Source organism: Xyrauchen texanus, chromosome 42 (assembly GCF_025860055.1).
Source record: "Xyrauchen texanus isolate HMW12.3.18 chromosome 42, RBS_HiC_50CHRs, whole genome shotgun sequence".
Lineage (NCBI taxonomy): Eukaryota > Metazoa > Chordata > Actinopteri > Cypriniformes > Catostomidae > Xyrauchen > Xyrauchen texanus.
The window spans coordinates 25,635,570-25,655,264 of NC_068317.1; the positions used below are offsets into that span (position 1 = coordinate 25,635,570).

Genomic DNA, 19,695 nt, shown 5'->3' on the forward strand with positions numbered 1-19,695 from the left:
TTATGTGTAGCTCGAATGTGTTTGACAGCCAGTTAAGTCTCATAAAATATATGTGTGGAAGCAATGATCCATCATCTCTTTGATATATGAAAAATTAAACACCAAAACATATCAGAATATATTCTATTCTATTATTTTCTGATTTCCTTGACAATTCTTTAATTAAAATTAAACTGTCTGGGCATTTTGTTGATCCATTTGAGACTGATATGTGTCGGGTCACTAAAGACTCGAGGTATGCAATAATGTTTGGCAAAACGCCCATGACTTTAAGGGTTAATCTGAAAAGAGAGTGCTTTTACATGCACACCAATATGTTGATAATTACCAAAAATTAGATGATTAAAAAAAAGCAAAGAATAAGTGTTTACATTAGATTTGAAATCGTTGGGTTCCTCTCTGGTTTATCGTGAAATGTCTACAGGCATGCATGTACAACACTTGCACACATTGGATAAGCCAGTAAGAATGCAGATAAAAGTGTTTACATAAAATGGGGTAGTTAGAAACAATCTATGTGTGCAGATAATTTTTTGCTTAAAACATTTATGAACTTGCCCCGATAAAGGAAAACAATAAAAGGAATTTACATTACATAAAACGTTGCCTGCTTATTAATCATAATCAGTGTAAGATGTGCATATAAACACGCTCATTGTAGCTTTCATGGCATGTCATTACTGATGTTGAGTTTATCTGAGCTGTCATAACTCTTTCTCATTTACACTTCAACAAACAGTATAACGGCAATACCTCTGCTAACCACTTTTATGTTTCTGTTTTGGGGCAGAAGATCAGGAATTCTTCTGTTCAGCTAAAGGATAAGGATAACTTCATCCTTTCCAAGCTAAGTGATATGAACAACTTTTAATTTCACAGCTATCATATCATACATATATGATCGCTTATACATGTCGCTTATACATGTCTATGAAGCAAGCTAAATAGATCAACTACAAAAGTATCACCACCATGTACTACACACTCATTTCATCTACAAAATGTTAGATCTACAGTGTCTCTTACCATGTTTCCTTTGGGACCCTGTGGGCCATCAACACCAGCAATGCCCTGCAGAAATCAATAGTCACAGATTAGAAATGAGCAATCAGCATCAAGTCTTCAAAATTATAAATGGAAAAATCACTTACAGGTTGCCCAGGTGGTCCAGGAGGGCCTCTAGGACCGAGCAAACCTCGAGGCCCCTAGATGAGAAGGTTCTTATTACAGAGTGCAAATACTCTCAGATGATATAAAGAGGAATAATAATAGGCCATTGAGCGATTATGCCCCCTGGTGGCACACTGGAAGTAAAACCATTGCCTTTCTCAATATGGGATGCACTTACACTCTCACCCGCCAATCCTCTTTGTCCGATCTCTCCATCTTCTCCCTGTAAAGAAGGAAGAAGTCAAAAGAATTCAGTTATACTTATATCTGAACCATTAAAAGGATAAGAAGGACAGTCACTGTCTTGTTCTTTAGGAGATTTAGAAAGCACTTACTCTTGGTCCGTCTTCTCCGGGAGATCCAATAGGGCCAGGAGGACCGTTCTCACCCTGTTAGAGAAACAGGCAGGCATTTTAATCTCCAACAGCAGAATTATCGCCTCTTGACTTTTATTGGCTAACGATCTAGGAAGCCATGTTGGGTCCTATAATTACTTCCTATGTTGACATGAGATGCAAGGAAATGCTGGAATTCTCTGCAACAGGGTTACCAGTTATAACACAAATCTTTGTTTGTAATGCCACAAATTTCACCTCAGAAGAGATTCATACTGCTTCTCATAAGGGCTCATTCCAGGCCTACACAAAATTTTCGCTCATAGAATGTTTCCAAATGCTCTGCAGATTAGTAGCTAACAGCTAATCTAACAGTGCAATCTAACACATTTTCCATATTTAAACCCATTCTGCACATTTTCCAGCAAAATCAGCATAGAAAATTTGAAAAAAAGAGGAAGAACATTAGAATACAATACACGATTGCAGACTCTTTGTGGACCTACTAGTGTTGTAGTACTCAGTCTTGTCTCTGTCTCGGACAAAGAGGACTCTGGATTTTATTTCAAGACCGGTCAAGACCACGGATGCGGGAATATCACTAAATTGTCTGTGCATTTTTTAATTTATTTGTTAATATCATTACTGTGATTGGATGTAAAACATCACGTTTCTAATGCAACCAATAACTTCACAAATGTTTTTTGAAATTACCCATCACAACTCCCCGCACCCCAAAAGTGAATGAGGGAGATAGGTGAAGCAGCGGCTATCTGCCTGGAAGATGTCAGCGAAATCAGCTATAACTAAATTTGGTTTCCTGAACCACAAATAATTTAGAGTTGAGTCCAAAAGAAAACACACAGCAGTGTGTAAATTCTGCAATGAGACCCTCACCGAGACGGCTGGGACCACATCAAACTATTACCGGTATTTAGAAAGAAAACATAAAAAATGTAAGCTAAGTGGAAGTGATGCTAGCAAAGCTAGCTACCTAATGTTTGCAATCTGCCTCTGTACCAAAACTCTTCAGAAATCTCTTCCCACTTCACCGAAAAATATTTAGTGAGTTTTAGCTACCTATGTAACGTTATACTGTATGTTTCAGGGCGCTAGTTGCAGTTGCTTGCCAGCTTTTGTTTGTGATAAACAATGACGAGCCAGGCCACATAAAGCTATGTAGCTAATGATGAATATAAAGTTACATTACATCAACTCTACTTTAAACTTAGCAACTACCCCTTCATGTGTTTACCTTTGGTGTTGAGCTTGGATTTATGAAGAGTGTTTTGCCACTGCAGTTGTTCAAGTTTGGCATATTATGTTTTATTATAAGGCTATCTACTTCGTTTTTATACAAGTACCAAGATGTGTAATAACTTGCTGTCATTTTTAAGTAAGTGTCAGTGAATTTTAATGGTGTTTGGCGCAAACACGTGGAGGTCCTCCAGTAGAGCTGAAACAGAAATGTTGAGTGTTTTGAGAGTGTTTTGCCACTGCAGTTGTTCAGGTTTGGCATATTATGTCATCATTTTTTAAACACATTTACAGCTTTTCTACATTTTATATGTTGGATGTTTGGCATTCTTTGTTATATTTTCTATGAGGTTAGCAAAATTGCACACACTTGTTGGTTCAAAATAACAACATTATATATTATATTATTATATTATATATACAGTATGTATGTGTGGCAATAAAAGAGGTGAATGCTTTTTGTGGGTATTTTTATAGGAACGTGGATCTTTCAGATCAATTTGAGAGGTGCCTATGTTTGCATGTTACACATTTATCTTAAGTGTGTCATGCAGTGTGGAACTCGCACTGGTCTTGGTCTTGACTTGGTCTCGACCCCTCAAAGTCTTGGTCTTGTCTCAGTCCCGATACACTTTGGTCTCTGTCATGACTCGGTCTCGGTTTAGCTGGTCTTGACCACAACACTGGGACCTACAGTACTCATCATAATTCCATTATGCATATTTGCAGTACAGTGAAAAGCATAAGCTACAACTTTTACTGTGTGTTTCATTGTTGTCAATGTGCATTTTGTTGAAAACAAAAATGGCAGCTTGTTTCTCTGAATCTCAGTGGCTAAATTATGATTAATGTTTATGGCCTTTTCTAAGAAAATCATAGCATTTACAGTTAAAGTGCCTGTGTGCCGTAACCGGATAGATAAGGAAGAATGCAAAAGCCAGGGCACCAATTTATTTTAAAGACATATTAAATTGCAAATACTGTGAGACATATACAGTAACTGTTTCAGTCATCGTAATGAAATAAATACAAATATGTTTCAAGCCAGTTTCATTCAAGCTGATGCATATCTTAAAGTGTCTATCTTGGTTAATGTTTAAAATCTAAAGTTTTAATTATTTAAAACATATTTAACCTCTCTGTTATAATTTGGTATCTTCATTTAAGTATACAGGTAAACAGACCGACAATCAATTTCTTCCAAACCACCTCTAGACAGCAATGCTCATTTACTCAATCCAATTTCTGCTACAATGGCATGGGTCTGAAGGGTTGTCTTTGGTTCTTTATGTGTCCACTGACTTTACTCACCCTGTGTCCCTTCTCTCCAGGCAGACCAGGAAGCCCATCAAATCCTCTGTCACCCTTAAAGAAGACCAGGTAAAACTTTCAAGCATTCAACTTATATAAAGATTATATGATATATAGTGTGTAAGATGCATAGTCAATAGATTCTATTAGTTAGATATAGTTGAGAAAATGTACCTTGGATCCTGATTCTCCAGGCATTCCACGTGCCCCGTCAGCTCCAGCGCGCCCCTGTCACAGAAAGGTCAAACATGACGTGAACAATTCCAAGAAGCAAAAATATCATGCATGCTTATGAAGTCACACAAGCATTAAGTCCTGTCATCCGAATTGTTTTCCGTAATCAGCCTTTAGATTGAAAGAATAACCAGACATTGTTGCAGGGAATATCATAGTTTTATTTAATTTAACCTGATCAAAAAGTGCTGGAATGGTTTGTGCCTGGAGTATACATAAAGGAATTTTACTAACTCCCATGTTGTTCCAACCTGTACGACTCTTTCGCCTGTCAAAAAAATACAAAAATAAAAAATAGATAAATAGCTGAGGCAGATTGTTAGGGTCTGATAGTCTCAGTCCTCATTCCCTTTCATTTAATTTGTTTTCCATTTAACGAACATTAGAACTAAACATTCTGCCCAACATCTCTTTAGATGTTCCACAGAAGAAAGAAGGTCATATAGGTTTGGAACAACATTAGGGTGTAACTAAAAAGAACTTCCATCTTTTAAAGTAAAAATGTCAACATTTTAGGTTATTAAAAACTAAAACCTCACCCTCTTGCCAGGTTTTCCCATTTGCCCCGCTGGGCCTTGGATTCCCCTCGGACCCTGTGGTGGAGAGATATATGATTATTTAGGTTAGAAGATTATTGTGTCTTCAAGATGTCCTGTAGAATGAAGGCAGTGGTAAAAAGTAAGGTAGTTAACCAATTTACCTGATGACCAGGGTCTCCACATTCTCCCTTCAGTCCAGAAGGGCCTGGAAGACCCTGAATGTGATTGACACCAGAGAAAGAAAGGTTAAACCAACATTAGACCAAACTAGCACATTTGTAGCATAGCCACAGAATATAAGAACTGTCTGCACTATACTCAAGCAAGCAGCAGGTGGCAATATTTCTCAGGAAATACAGTAATTGTTATTTTCTACCCAAGAGAATTAAACAAGCCATGTATAAAAGTACTAAAATTAATGTAGTTGAAATAAGAGCTCAGATGTATTTTAAGAGTTATATTGTGACTTTGGAGAGTTCTGCTAATGTAGCTTAAGAATCACCATGTGATGTCCCAGACAGACAGGCAGGCATAGTTTTTTATAGTTAATTAAGAAGATAATTTGAGAGTTTGAGTTTGCATTTATATTCCTAAAAGTGCCCCCTACAATAAAGCATTCATTGGAATCATTTGGGAATTCAAGGACTCTGATCTGTCTGCTTTTAAATTACACATCTAAGCATTCACAACTAGCCATTAAACAGTTTGCTGTGTTCTTTTCTTAGACACATAATATGATAAAAAAAAAAACCTCTCTTAAACAACCCCTGCTTGTTTCATGCTCGATCAGTCGCATATGATGGGTAAGACATGACATGGCTGTGGTTTCCTTGTCTTGAATGTTCATTTGAGGTATTTTAGCTATTAGTTTGTCATATTTGAGCAGGATAATTCCTGCCTGAAGTAGTTTAGGCTTGAGTTGACTGGCTGTTCACATATGAATAGGTCTGCTCGAGACCAGCTGACAGACAGAGGCCTAAGACAGAGCTTCTGGTTAGTAGAGCTGGGCCGACTAGTAGACAGACTAAAAGATCATTAGTTACCTGGCCTCTCTTAATCACTCACTGATTAAGCAGAAAAGAAAAGACATTTACAAGTTTGAGTGGGTGAGACTTTCTCAGGAGTCAAGGGGTAACTGAAACTCACCACTGGGCCAGACCTTCCGGTGAGACCCATTGGACCAGGTGGACCTCTCATGGCAAGCTGTGGACACAAACCAAAAAAACAAAACCATTGCAAAATCATACAACATATATCTGACTTCAAACACGCTTCAATCCCTGAATTTTACAGGCTGTCCGTTAAATAAGAAAAGGAGCGTTGTGAATAATATGCTATACTATGCTATACTATACTATACTATACTATACCATACTGCTAAGTCAGTCGCATAACAAAAGTCAACTAGCTTGTGACATCCACTATGTTTATGAGAACCAAGAGGAGGTGGGGTAATATCTACATTTGTCAAGGATGGACCTGAGTACTCACACTAATCAGCAACACCTGTCGGGTTGCCCTTCTGCAGGTCATGAACCTTGCTATTATTTTTAAAAGCCTCCCTGCATGAGTCAAAGCAGCCTGTTGCTACTCTGCTTCACTATTAACTATTCATTATTTTAGCACAAACAAGGTCAGACCAAATCCATTCTACACCCTCTAACCTGGTGCCCCACCTCTTCCTTACAGTAAAGAGTCCCCTGCCTCCCCCTTTCAGTAAAAAGCTAGGTAAAGCTATGGGGCCTTTCTGGCCTTCTGCTTGCTTTGCCTCACTCTCATGTACTCACCCGAGCCTGGGAGAGGATGGCCTGAGCTTGGGCTTCCTGAGCTGACACAACTGGGCCCTTTTCACCATCACCACCGAAACGGAACTGTCAAACAAACACACAGTACATTTATTATTCTTATTTTGATTAAGCAATACAAGACAATACTATACTATTGTATTCTATACTACTAAGTCACATAACACAAGTAGCATTATACATGCTTTTCTAAACTGTGCAATATAATAAATGATAATTTACTACTAATTTGGTCAAATAAGATATTTTTTTTTTAAAGATTATTATATTGTACTTTAGCCTACTGTACTATACTACACTACACTACACTATAAAAAACGATACAATACAATATTACACTATACTGCTAAGTCTGTCAAATATGAAAAGCAGCATTATGAATTATATACTATACTATACTATACTGAACTATATTATACTATACTATATTACTAAGTCTGTCAAATAAGAAAAGCATTATGAATGCTATACTTCTGTATACTTGACTATATTGCTAAATCTGTCAAATAATAAATGAAGCATTGTGAATGCTGTTCTATACTATACTATACTATTCTATATTATACTATACTATACTATACTATTCTATATTATACTATACTATACTATACTATTCTATATTATACTATACTATACTATACTACGCTTCTAAGTCATTCAAATAAAAAAGCAGCATTATGAAATTGGATTACATTACATTTTAAAATACTCATAATTGGACTATAGTTACTTTTTTATATAGATTACATTATTACAAAAAGAATTAACAAGGCAACAGCAGTAAATTGTTGATAATTTATTGATCATCCTAATCAATCTCTTTTTTTCAATCTTTTACATTTTCATTCTAAATCAGCACACTGCTGATATACAGTACATTCTGTAAATCTTCGAGTGTTTTCAGAAGGGGGGGAGGGGTGTATTGCACTCATAACTGATACTCGCTACTAGCCAGCCAGGTGAAGATGGAGTGGTCTACCTTAACATTTAAGCACTGGATCTAAAGAGATGATTACATTTTTATGAATGAAATTACACCAATGGTGTGCAGCTAACACATTTAACTTCATTGTTTCAAAGGATCTAGTGGATGCCATCTCTATGGGTCCTACCCGGGTACAATATATTTCAACTGCAAAATATGCAACAAAATGGAACAAAGCCCATTGCTCTACTGTTGCTGCTGATGCAGTGGAGTCCACTGCATTAAACTTGATATAAAACTTAACACAATAGTTCCTTGTGCTAGTCGGTGGAACTCTGCTGTTTTAAAATGTTCTACTCTTTTAGAATATTCTTGCTGTTTAAAAGATAATATCTTGCAACCCAACTTTGGAATAGATGATGGACTATCAGTAAGCGTTAAGGATTAAAAGTGTTTCTGTGTTTTTAGATGAAAGCTTTGACCTATTAACGTTTATTTAATGGTCATTAAATTTCTTAATGTTGCTTTTGTTTATTTACTTGATGTCTCATTTTTTGAATTATAAACTTTGGCCATGCACTGTCATTGCTGTTAGATTTAATGTTTATTTAATTAAAAAAGTTAAAATCTTTTTGTGAGGCTCTTTTTGTTAGTAATAAAAAATGCAATACATTTTCTTCCTGAAAATGTTGTGCAGTGTTGGTGAGTTTGAAATGCAAATATTTGGTGGTTTTAGGGGGTCTTACTGGCAGCATCAGCATAGTACCAGGAGGGCCTGGCACACCATCTGCTCCGGAAAGACCAGCACGACCAGGAGGACCCTGAGGAGACAAGAAGTGAGAGTAAGGGATAAATAAGTAACTTGATAATTCTTGACATGACAACACCCAGGTAAGAGAATGCAAAGAGAGGAAAGAGAAAGGTAGGGAATCAAAGCATGGCAGAGAGACTGTAATAGTATTTCTATTTATTTTTTTATGTACATAATGTGTTGTTAAATGCTTACCGGTATTTTATATTATTGTATATTGTTATTATAGTTTTTAATTTATTTTATTCATTACTTGGCACCTTATTTTAATTATATTATTTATTATTATTATTTATTTGTTACAGTTTTATTATTATTATTATTTGTCAATATCTGTTTTGTGTATTAATGCTTTGGCAATATTGTATGTAAACACAATCATGCCAATAAAGTACTTTACATTTTAAAATTGAATTGACTTAGACACACAACACACACACACAGAGAGAGAGAGAGAGAGAGAGAGAGAGAGAGAGAGAGAGAGAGAGAGAGAGAGAGAGAGAGAGAGACCCTTTATTACACTTTAGCAAAGTTGCATTTAAAGATCCAAATTGTAGTTCAATTGTCTTAGTGTCTAATTGTCCTATAAAGATAGGCAGACAATCACTGTGTTACAATTACTTTTCCGTAAACACTTAATATCTCAATCCAGATGGTTGCCGTCTGTCTTAACTTCTACTACTTGTACAAACGGACTAAATTATTATTACTACAAACACCACACTGATTTACCTTTGATATACTGTACTGTAAGTTTGGCTTGGCCAGATGTTAAATAACCTTAGTAAACCTTAAATAAGGTATTTAATTTTTGTTCAGAGCTGTAAAGGCCATAATTTGTCTTTACATAATGAGCAATTGCATTAACAGTTAGTGCTGAAGACTCTAGCTAGAGTAAATTCAGGTCAATTTATGATATATATATATATATATATATATATATATATATATATATCACATGCATAAATGTTATTAATCTTTCTGGAATGTCTAGTGTAATAGCTTTCTATTGTATTGGCACTTTTCCACTGCACATTATGATTCGACTCAACTCTGCTCGCTTTACTTTTCTGAGATTGCGTTTCCATTGCAGTTTAGTACCGCTTCAATGTGGGTGGGATTATAGGCTGATCATCATAGTTGTGCCTCCTCTACTGTCGTGACATCCTCTTAAACACGACACAAACACCAAAACAATAACACGACCACTAGCTGTTAGCTACTAGCTCATTGTGCTGCATAAAGCAGTTGTTGCATGGTGATTTTACACAAGTGTAACAGTTAAATTGGCCTGGGTGTTTTAGAAACAAGCTTTCCAGTAGCTGGTCAACTAAATAAAGTGAAGATTTCAAGCATAGTATAGAGTTAACGCAACAAAACATACCATCCTCCATCGTGGACTCCATCCGTGGCACTCTCCCTCCCATTGCACGCCTGTTTAGATAGCGTCCATTTGATTGAACCACTTCCATTTTTCCTTGATGGTTCTGTAGTCACTTTTAAATGTTTTTTTCTTTTACTTTTCCCTACACTGTTGGAGACACATCCTGAAATACATTTTCGTTTCGCTCGTTGCTAACGAGTGGACCGTCTGCACCTCGTTTATTGACCACGTGAACAAATGATATTGCTATCGCTGTTGCTAACTTTAAACCTAGCGGGTGGTGACAATTCTCTTTGACCAATCAGTGATCTGCAGGATTTTGAGGTCACATTTACTATCGGCTCGGCTCGCTTGGAACCTCGACCAAGGTGGTACTAAAAAAAGTATCAGGTATCAGGTACTGTCCACAGTGGAAAACCCCCAAAAAGCGAGCAGGGTCAAGTTGAGTTGAGTTGTATCGTGCAGTGGAAAAGCCCCATATGCCTCTTCTCTTTCTTTTCACTTTTGGACTGACAGCACCATTCTTTTAGATTAGTTTCATCAATGCAAAATATAATATTTTTAACTAGTACTTTTGTCTTGTCTTCTGGTAATATAGCTACACATTTACTTGGCAAGCAAAATTGCATGAGATCTTTAGTCATGTTCTGAGAGAAATCGAACTCAATTATGTGAGATTTACGCTTCAAACTAGAAATAAAATGTTTGCCAAAGGGGTAAGGAAATAAACTTAAATGAAAGGGAAAGCAAGTTTATTTTTCTAATATTCTTCTTAAATATCTAAGATTTCTCTGAAAACAAGATGTAATATCTTATTGATTGATAAGTAAGTATATGCTGTTTAAATTTTTTTTAATATATTTTTACAGCTAAACAAGGACCTACTAAATATCCCATTGAGAGATATTTCATGCAATTTTGTCAAACTATCATTACATATCATACAATAAAGTTTGACAGATGCTTTTATCTAAATTGATTTACAGTGGATTTACTGTATCATTAAGTGTATTCTTACACTTACACAATATCTTTTAAAACAACAGCCACAAGTATGAAAGATGGAGGCCTTAACTAAACCTTGTTAATATCCTGAAAGTACTCCTCTTCCAGCCCAGGGTCATAGTATATAAACAGACTCTGGAGTGGTCAGAGACAGGAACAAATTCTTACCCTGTCCCCGGGATCTCCGGCTGGACCAGGAGGGCCTTGTAAACCTGAAGGGCCTGGAAGACCCTAAAGAAACATAGGAAATAGAAACAGAGGAAGTTGAAGACAAATGAGAGGACAGTGAAAACTTAATTACCAAAACAGCCCTTAAAACAGAACTGTTACCTATTACCTAACTGTTACTGAATGTGAAAAATGTACTGTAGAATATTGCAGAACTGATAAAAGTACAAAATGTTGGTAACTCACAGCAGGGCCAGGTGGACCAGCAGTTCCCTCAATCAGCATTCCCTGTGAAAGACACAACAAATCGGAATCTAATAGAATGGAATAAAAGGATAAAGGCTCTAAGGCCACATTCACCCAAAATCATTTTCATTTGAAAACTCTGTCTCTAGTTTCCTAACGTCTTCGTTTCTTTAAACTATATGGTAATTCAGAGTATATTTGAAAATGCTCAATTTTCTGTAGAGGAAAACACCGGTCCAGTGTGGATGAAAAGAGTAAACGAAGCAAAATCAATGCATTTTAAAAGAAAATGTATAAGTGTGGTTGTAGCCTAAGGCTAATCTAAAAGGTTACTGCTGTGATAAATTTAACATCCCATAAAATGGCTTTTGTTTCCCGTGTTACATCATTTCCTATTGAAACAGCAAGTTTGGGTGAGACAGTAGCACTTCACCATACGGTTCCATTTGTTAACATTATTTAACAAAATTTGTTAACATGAACTAACAATGAACAATTCTTTACAGCATTAATTAATCTTGGTTAATATTAATTTCAACATATACGAATAAATTTTTTTATCAAAATATGTATTTGTTAACATTAATTAATGCACTGTGACCTAACATAAACTGACAATGAACAATTGTATTTTTATCAACTAACATTAAGTAAGATTCATAAATTCTGTAACAAATATATTGTTCATTGTTGTTCATGATATCCAATGAATTAACTAATGGTCACGAATGAAACCGTATTGTAGAGTGTTTCCCAAAATTGACACAAATTTGTCAAGATGAGTCATCAATATTTTCAGTCCGTTTTCCCAGAAGATACATTTTATTTTGATCAAATAAAAGTTAACTTTGTCAACTTTTAGCAGTACAATAGCATATAGATGACCACAAAGCTCAGATATAGACTGCAAACCACAAACTACAATGTTGAATTCAAGGGGTCTTTCATTTCAGGTATTGCTAGTGTGGGTTGTGCAGAATTTGTCTCTAAATTACCGGCTCAATCACTGCAGGCTCTCCCTTCTCTCCTTTCTGTCCCAGAAGAGCACCTCCACCCATCTGCAATCATATAGAAAAACAGGAGTCAGACAGACAGACAGACAGACAGACAGACAGACAGACAGACAGACAGACAGACAGACAGACAGACAGACAGACAGACAGATAGATAGATAGATAGATAGATAGATAGATAGATAGATAGATAGATAGATAGATAGATAGATATCAACAGGCAAATGACTCTGGTTAGTGGTGAGTTTGTGAGGTGTGTTCTGTGAATGACATGGACATCTGTGTGATCGGCAGACACTTGAAACCATGCTCAGGTGGGTGAAAAGACAGGTACTGGTGCTTATAAGTGTTTGGTGGAGAGGACGTGTGAGCTAAACAAGTGTATGTCATCTCTTCTCGGGAAAAGAGGAAGAGAAATGTGTGTCTGTGCAGACAGCTGGGTCTGTGGTATGGGGTAATTACTGTGTCTCCAGGGCAACAGGGGGGGGCAATACGGGCAAAAGGAAGAGATGCAAAGGTTTATGTTTCAAAACATGCCCATGAACATTTAACAGAAGAGAAGTTAAAGGGATAGTTCTCCCAAAAATGTAGCAGAATGTCTCTTCAAAATAACTAAAACAATTGCTTCATGTTGTAATTATTTCCATTACAAATTTTTGTTTGTTCCTCACAAAAGCTATCGTATATCATATCGTATGGCTTTAGAAGACCTGGAATTTAGCAGACAAGTCTTATAAACAATGTGTATTATATTTTTAAGGGGCTATTTTTTGTCCTTTATTGAGCTTTACAGACCATGGTCCCAATTCACAAAGATCTCCTTCCATGGAAGAAAGAAACTCATATTGTTTGGAACAACATGAAAATTAATAAATGATGACATACTGTAATTTCATTTTTGGATGAACTATTTCTGTAAAATAAACCAACCCACTGGAGAGAACAAACAATCTGATTTGCCACAAATATGGACCCCCATGCAAAGTGATGCACTAAAAACCATGGATGAATGTTAGATTCCCTTATCCAAGAGTCCATGCACAGCACATCACCCCCAATTACCACTGAAGAAGGGTTGGGTGGTCCATACTTACATCTGACTTTACTTCGGTCTCAGCTATGTCAGTTTCTGCGGCAAACCCTGGCCCAAAATTGTCCTCATAAGTGGCCGTAGGATTTGGAGCCACATTGCCAAACTCATCGTATGCCCCATACTCATATTGGTTTTTATCAAGCCCCGTCACGTCATATTCCTTAAGATCATACTCCTTAAAGTCATACGCATCCACTCCAACTGTGTCGGCGGTGCCACTGGGCAGCACAGCCTCCGGGGCATCGGTCGGATCCAGACCAGACTGGGCAGTCTCAGTGACATATTCACCGAGAACTTCCTCTTCCACAGACTTTTTATACCCATGCAATGCAGCAGCAGGGGCAGGAGGCAAGGAAGTTTGAGCAACGGAGGGAAGATGAATGTTAGTTTAAGCTGTTAAAGCAAATACTACTATAATCATGTTCTAATGCAGAGCAGGAGCAATATTTATTATGCATTCATTAAAAATAGCACATCGATTTTTTTGACAGTAAAAAGGTAACACTTTTTTGTCCTGCTCAATTTGGGAAGATTTGGGGTGGATGAAGAAATTTGGATTGATTGTGTCTGGAGGTCTAGTGTGATGAAAATGTAGTTAACCCAAAAATGAAAGTTATCTCATTATTTACTCACACTCTTCTGCAGAACACAAATACATTTTTAGAAGAATATCTCAGCTCATTAGGTCCATACAAAGCAAGTGAATGGTGACCAAAACTTTGAATCTCCAAAAATCATATAATGTCACTATAAAAATAATTATTGTGACTCCAGTGGGTAAATCCATGATATAGAAGTGATATGAAAAAGTGTGGGTGAGACACAGATCAATACTCCTTTTTTTTACCACAAATCTCCACCAACACTGACCAGTAGGTGGCGATATGAATGAAGAATGATAATGGCCAAAAAAAAATACAAAAATAAGTATAGTAAAAATTATTTAAATGTTGATCTATTTCACACCCACACCTATCATATCACTTTAGAAGACATGGATTTAACCACTGGAGTCTTATGGATTACTTTTATGCTGACTTTATGTGATTTTTTCAGATTCAAAATTCTGGTCACCTTTCACTTGAATTGTCTGAACCTAGAGAGTTGAGATATTCTTCTAAAAATCCCCATTTGTGTCATTCACATCTGGAATGGCACATGGGAAAGTAAATTATTAGAGAATTTTAATTTTTGGGTGAACTATGCCTTTATATCTAATTGGGTCAAATATATAATTGTACAGGAAACAATAATGGATAGAGATAACAAGTAATATGCAATAATGATGGCACATTATAGATGATCATTACTAGTTTGGGGCCATCAACATATCAACAGTGGCAGTAACAATTGCCTTCTAGAATTATAGACATACAATTTACTGATAATCTGTGTGAAATGCGTAATTTGTGGTGTAAATATCAACTGCTTAAAAAAATTAAATCATGTGATATTTCTAGCATAATTTACACATATTTTTTTATTTTATTTATTTTTTTACTCTAAGATGAACAAATGCTGGGGATATTTTTTTAATATTATTAGAAGAAGGACAGATAAAGTGTTAACTTAATTACAAAAAAAGCATTATTATATTTCATTAAACAATTACAGTGTTCAAGCTTATGACAGACTTTAGCATATTCCTGTCTTTTTTCCACAATAAACATAAAGTCAGTGTGGAATTGTGTTTAGAGGTGAAAAACAAGACAGAAATAAATGTCTTAATGACACTAGAATGTTCACAAATGCAAGGATTAATGCAGCAGTGATGTGCTCAAATGAAGGATACAGTTACTTTATCAGTTCATTTATATCTTATTAACAAAAAGTGCAATGTTTGTTGTTTTAAGGGACTATTTATGAATTATGCATTTGATACTGCCAATATAAAAAAATTATAACAAGATTACTTATAAGTGTGACAACAGAGACAAAGTATATAATAGTTTGCCTTCTTTTTTAGAAATTAATATACTTTAAACATATCTGATTTAGAGACAGTGTTTACAGTATTTTATGTAAGAAAAAGCACATTATGACTTATTTGAAGTCTTCAGTGTCATTACATCAAAGGTTAATAAAGAACCAGGGGTGGACTGGGAAGAGAAATCGGCTCTGGGTTTTAAATAAAAACCAGCCCAAAAGATGTTGAGCAGGGTCGACCCACCGGGAAAAGTCCCGGTTCTTCCTATGGTCAGTCTGTCCCTGCAAAGAACCACCCTTCAATGACATGTAATGGCTGTGAAAGACTTTCATTGATTATAGTTCTGCTACAACAAAAAGTGCTAGAACTATTCAACCAGACCACAGCAGGGACGAACTCTGTGATGTTTCATTCTGGTGTCAAAAAGGCCCGCATTTAGCAAATGACCTCTTTACTATACATCAGCCTGCTTTGGGTCACTACTGAGGAACAGTTTTTAACTGGACATGTTATCTATCAATGATGTTAGGATTACAAAATGGACCATTTGACATCAGTTTCTTAGTAGATATGGTCTATTAAATCTCCTTCCATAAATTCAATTGAATTACATTTCTTAATAGCTTAAAAAATGCATTTAAGCTGCATATCCGAAGATGAAAAATGTCTTGACTGGCACATAATTGGTTCTCATTATATGTTTCTTATTTTAACAACAAAGTCAATGCTCTGATTTAATTTATGTGCTGTTGATTTTTCATAGTACTTAAATGCATCCTTAAACATCATTGACCTCAAAACAGAAAGCTGCAAAACTAAAAGCATGGCAATCCACTGAGAAATGTCCATCTGAAATTCTAGAAATGTCCAAAGAATTAAGTCCAGAACTCCATCAGAGGACGTGGATTGCTACATTTAAAACCTTGAGTTTTATGCATGATTTCAACTCTACTGCATTTTGTTAGATAACCTTGTCATTCAACAGTTCCCTTGTAGTGACAGTCCCGAGTCAAAAGTCATGGAACAATTGATATTAATGGTTTTGTCTTTGTCATTTCATATCAAATACTTCCTTGTCATGCAGTATGAGTTCTTCGAATTCTCCTCTTTCTGTCCCAGTAGAAGCCCATGTTTCTAGTGACCCTCACCCGTGTTTCACACAGTTTTACAAGAAAATCAAAAATTACCTGGTTTGGTCCAGTGGTTGCGACAGGAGACCGAGTTTTGGAAGCATCTGTCTCGTAGTCAATTTCACTGTCTGTATAGAACTCCCCATCTACATTGTTAATCTATAGCAGTTTTATAGTGAGAAGAAATGAGGAAGAAGATAAGAAAGGAGGAATTAGCACACTAAAAGAACTCCATAAGCATTACAAGCTGGAACCACGGGGACAGACTGCGTCTCAGTTCAGTCTAGAGGAGACTAGTGGGCGGGTGGCACGGTCAGACTATCATCAGAGATTTCTCTCATCGAAAGAGAGATCTTGATGCCTTCTGATCTGAACTACGCTTGCACTTTTACCCCTAGAATGGCTTTTCTTGCTGGTGGTGTCGGCAGGTCTCCATATCTCTTCTTCTTAGTTGCTAACTTTTTGGCTGTTGCTGTCTGTTTTGGGTTCTGGTACTTATAGGGTTTGGGAATAAATTTTGGGGACTTTCTCGTCCTCTTTGTTTCCATGGAGACACTACGCTTCACTCTCTGGAAAGAAGTTGAGGTGAAGGGAAAAAGACACAACAGCTCAAAACATCCAAGAAGACAAATACGATCAGTGTCCCATTCTTCAGATTTGGCTTACTTGGTTTGCAGATTAGCTTTAGGATTACTTGGTACAAACCAGGGAATAGTTTGTCTTTTTACAAGCAGGTTTGAGTATTCAGATATGCAGCTAAGTTTACATAAATGTCAAAACTTTTGACATATTTGGCCTAAAACAAAACTTTTATCTATAGGTTTAAACTTAAAATGAGCTTTAAAGACAAGTTTGTATGAAATATGACCAGGTAAAAAGTTCTTTATTATATTAAAATGTACATTTTGAGATGGTTTCCTCATAAAGTTGGTTAAGAAAGCGTGCATAACATTAATTTGGGTAAAGGATAGCTACTTTGAATAAGCAAACTTTGTTTAGTCTACATCATTTGCATGCATAGCGTTGTGCAGTCAAAGTGTCAAAACTTTTAACTTGTAATGTAGCTGACTAAACTTCAAGCTTGCTTTGAAGAATATTAAATCAAAGTTATTCTGCTAACCAAGCAAACTACCTTAAAGAACAGCAACAAGGATATGATGAGATTACTCTGTAAGTCATGGACAGAATACATGTATAGCCTAAGGAAAAGGGAGGAGCTAAGGGATCCCATGATTGACAGCTAGACACCACATGACATCATAAATGCATCACATGTTTCCTGCATTTACCTGCGGCTCAGAATGTTCAGATTTTGTTGCTGTGGGGGTTGCTCCGTCATAATAATCATATAAATCATCATATTCAACAGCAGTTGTGTACTGCACACAGGGAAAGGACAAGAAAGAGGTTAGCATAGCATATCCAAACAATATTGCTCTTGTTACATGTAAAATGTAATATACCCTTTGGGTGTATTACATACTGTTACAGTTAGATACATAGCTGGTTTTAGAGATAACAGATAAATTAGATAAATGGGCTGCACTTATATAGCGCCTTTTTAACCTTAGCGGTTACCAAAGCGCTTTACACTGCATCTCATTCACACACACACACACACACACACACACACACACACACACACACACACACACACACACACACACACACACACACACACACACACTCACACACACCAATGACGGCCGAGCTGCCATGCAAGGTGCTAGCCTGCCAACTTGGGGTTCAGTGTCTTGCCCAAGGACATTTCGGCATGTGGAGTCATGTGGGCCAGGAATCGAACCGCCAACCCTGCAATCAGTGAACAACCCGCTGTACCACCTGAGCCACAGCTGCTGGCACAAGCCTCTTTACCACAAGTTTATCGTACAAACTGCATTTTTGTGCATGTGTTAAATCAGATTTTCAGACTCACATTAGAGTGAAATGGAATGTTTACTTCTTAAAGGGTTAGGTTATCCAAAAAGGAAAAGCGCGGACTGCTGTCATTACTCACCCTCATCATTTTTGGAATGAACTATACCTTTTAGACGTGCTTTTAACATTCTTGAAAAGGACAGTAATTATAAACAACTAAAATGTTTGTGTTAATGTATTGGCAAACTGTGTGAGAGATACCTGTATGCACATAATGCATTCATTTCTTTAATGTATAACATGTGATACACAGGTGGGTGTTTAAAGCCCTATAAATGGCCCAAATGATCAGAGACTGCCATAAAGCAGTGATAGCAGCCATATGTTTGCTGTTTTTGTCAAAGAATCCTTTTTTCTTGCTTTATTTGAGTGAAATTTTCTGCCTGCCTTTTAAAGCAGAGGCATATTATAGCTTCACATCTATAGAAAGAACATTCTCATATTCTATTTGATTTCCCACATTTAAAGTAACAATACATATTAAACTGTATGTGTGTGTGGTAGGAACTTGAGATGGGTCTTTTTATATCCACTACACGAAGATAACAATATCACTGTAATAAAAAATAAATAAATCAGGTAACATAAAAACGTGCTTTATGTGGTAACATCTAAATTAGTTGGTTTTCAAATGTGAATGGCTGACTTTCATGTGTGGTTTGGATTAATACTTTAGATTTAGTAGATTAAGTGTTAGGTTTGGCTCTTTAAAGGCTGTTTAAAGAGAAAGGGCATGGACAACCCTGTATGCATTCATCAATTCTGACACATTGTAATTAATGAATGTGTGGTTTCATAAAACGTCCACTTGCTACAGTTTCTGCTGCAGGAAGGCTGATTAAACCACTGAATCAGCCTCTCCAGGGCTTCATCCATCAAACACAAGTATATGTTAATCCTCATACAGCACAAGAGCCCATAAAACAGCACCTGTGCTGATGATATGGCCCTCTTTAATGGCTGGTGATCACTTAGCTTTGAGTAGGACCCTATTTACCAGGGTAATTTATATGTAGAGCATCTCAGCTACACACTTGGTATGTCATGACGAGAGAGAGGGATATTGAATCACGCATAGAGGATAAGAGAGAGACCCTCTTCCTGTATTTGCAGGATATAATAGGTTCAAATGACCTGCATGTGCTGTTTGTGTTTAGTTGTCATAACAGAGGTCGGGTTAGTCTCAAATTTCTGTTTAACTCTTATATTTTGAAGTGCAAAATAACCATTACATAAATGTATCATGGTAAATATAGTTTCCACCAAAATACCTTAGTTACTACAGTTAGGGGCCATTCAGACTGAACTTATCCATGTGCTAAAAAAAAGCCAGACACAGAGCCGTGAATAGAGCAGAACATTGAATGCTGAAAAACAGAAATGCAGAAAACCAAACGAGACACG

General features: G+C 36.5%; 1 protein-coding gene across 3 annotated transcripts in view; it reads right to left on the reverse strand.

Annotated features, from left to right (window-relative positions):
- Positions 1 to 19,695, reverse strand: part of LOC127635074 (collagen alpha-1(XI) chain-like) — a 108,577-nt gene that overhangs the window by 57,882 nt on the left and 31,000 nt on the right. The window contains exons 6-22 of one of the 3 annotated variants that reach the window (XM_052114846.1): positions 17,643 to 17,732; positions 16,411 to 16,512; positions 13,298 to 13,606; positions 12,186 to 12,248; positions 11,191 to 11,232; positions 10,945 to 11,007; positions 8,323 to 8,397; positions 6,634 to 6,717; positions 5,993 to 6,049; positions 5,008 to 5,061; positions 4,847 to 4,900; positions 4,248 to 4,301; positions 4,074 to 4,127; positions 1,506 to 1,559; positions 1,349 to 1,393; positions 1,152 to 1,205; positions 1,027 to 1,071 (exon numbers count right to left, since the gene is read on the reverse strand). In XM_052114846.1, coding sequence (XP_051970806.1) covers positions 1,027 to 1,071; positions 1,152 to 1,205; positions 1,349 to 1,393; positions 1,506 to 1,559; positions 4,074 to 4,127; positions 4,248 to 4,301; positions 4,847 to 4,900; positions 5,008 to 5,061; positions 5,993 to 6,049; positions 6,634 to 6,717; positions 8,323 to 8,397; positions 10,945 to 11,007; positions 11,191 to 11,232; positions 12,186 to 12,248; positions 13,298 to 13,606; positions 16,411 to 16,512; positions 17,643 to 17,732 — 1,299 coding nt within the window. Of the gene's footprint in view, positions 1 to 1,026; positions 1,072 to 1,151; positions 1,206 to 1,348; positions 1,394 to 1,505; positions 1,560 to 4,073; positions 4,128 to 4,247; positions 4,302 to 4,846; positions 4,901 to 5,007; positions 5,062 to 5,992; positions 6,050 to 6,633; positions 6,718 to 8,322; positions 8,398 to 10,944; positions 11,008 to 11,190; positions 11,233 to 12,185; positions 12,249 to 13,297; positions 13,607 to 16,410; positions 16,513 to 16,745; positions 16,923 to 17,642; positions 17,733 to 19,695 lie in introns of all 3 variants that reach the window. The other 2 variants (XM_052114848.1, XM_052114847.1) reach the window with 2 other exon arrangements.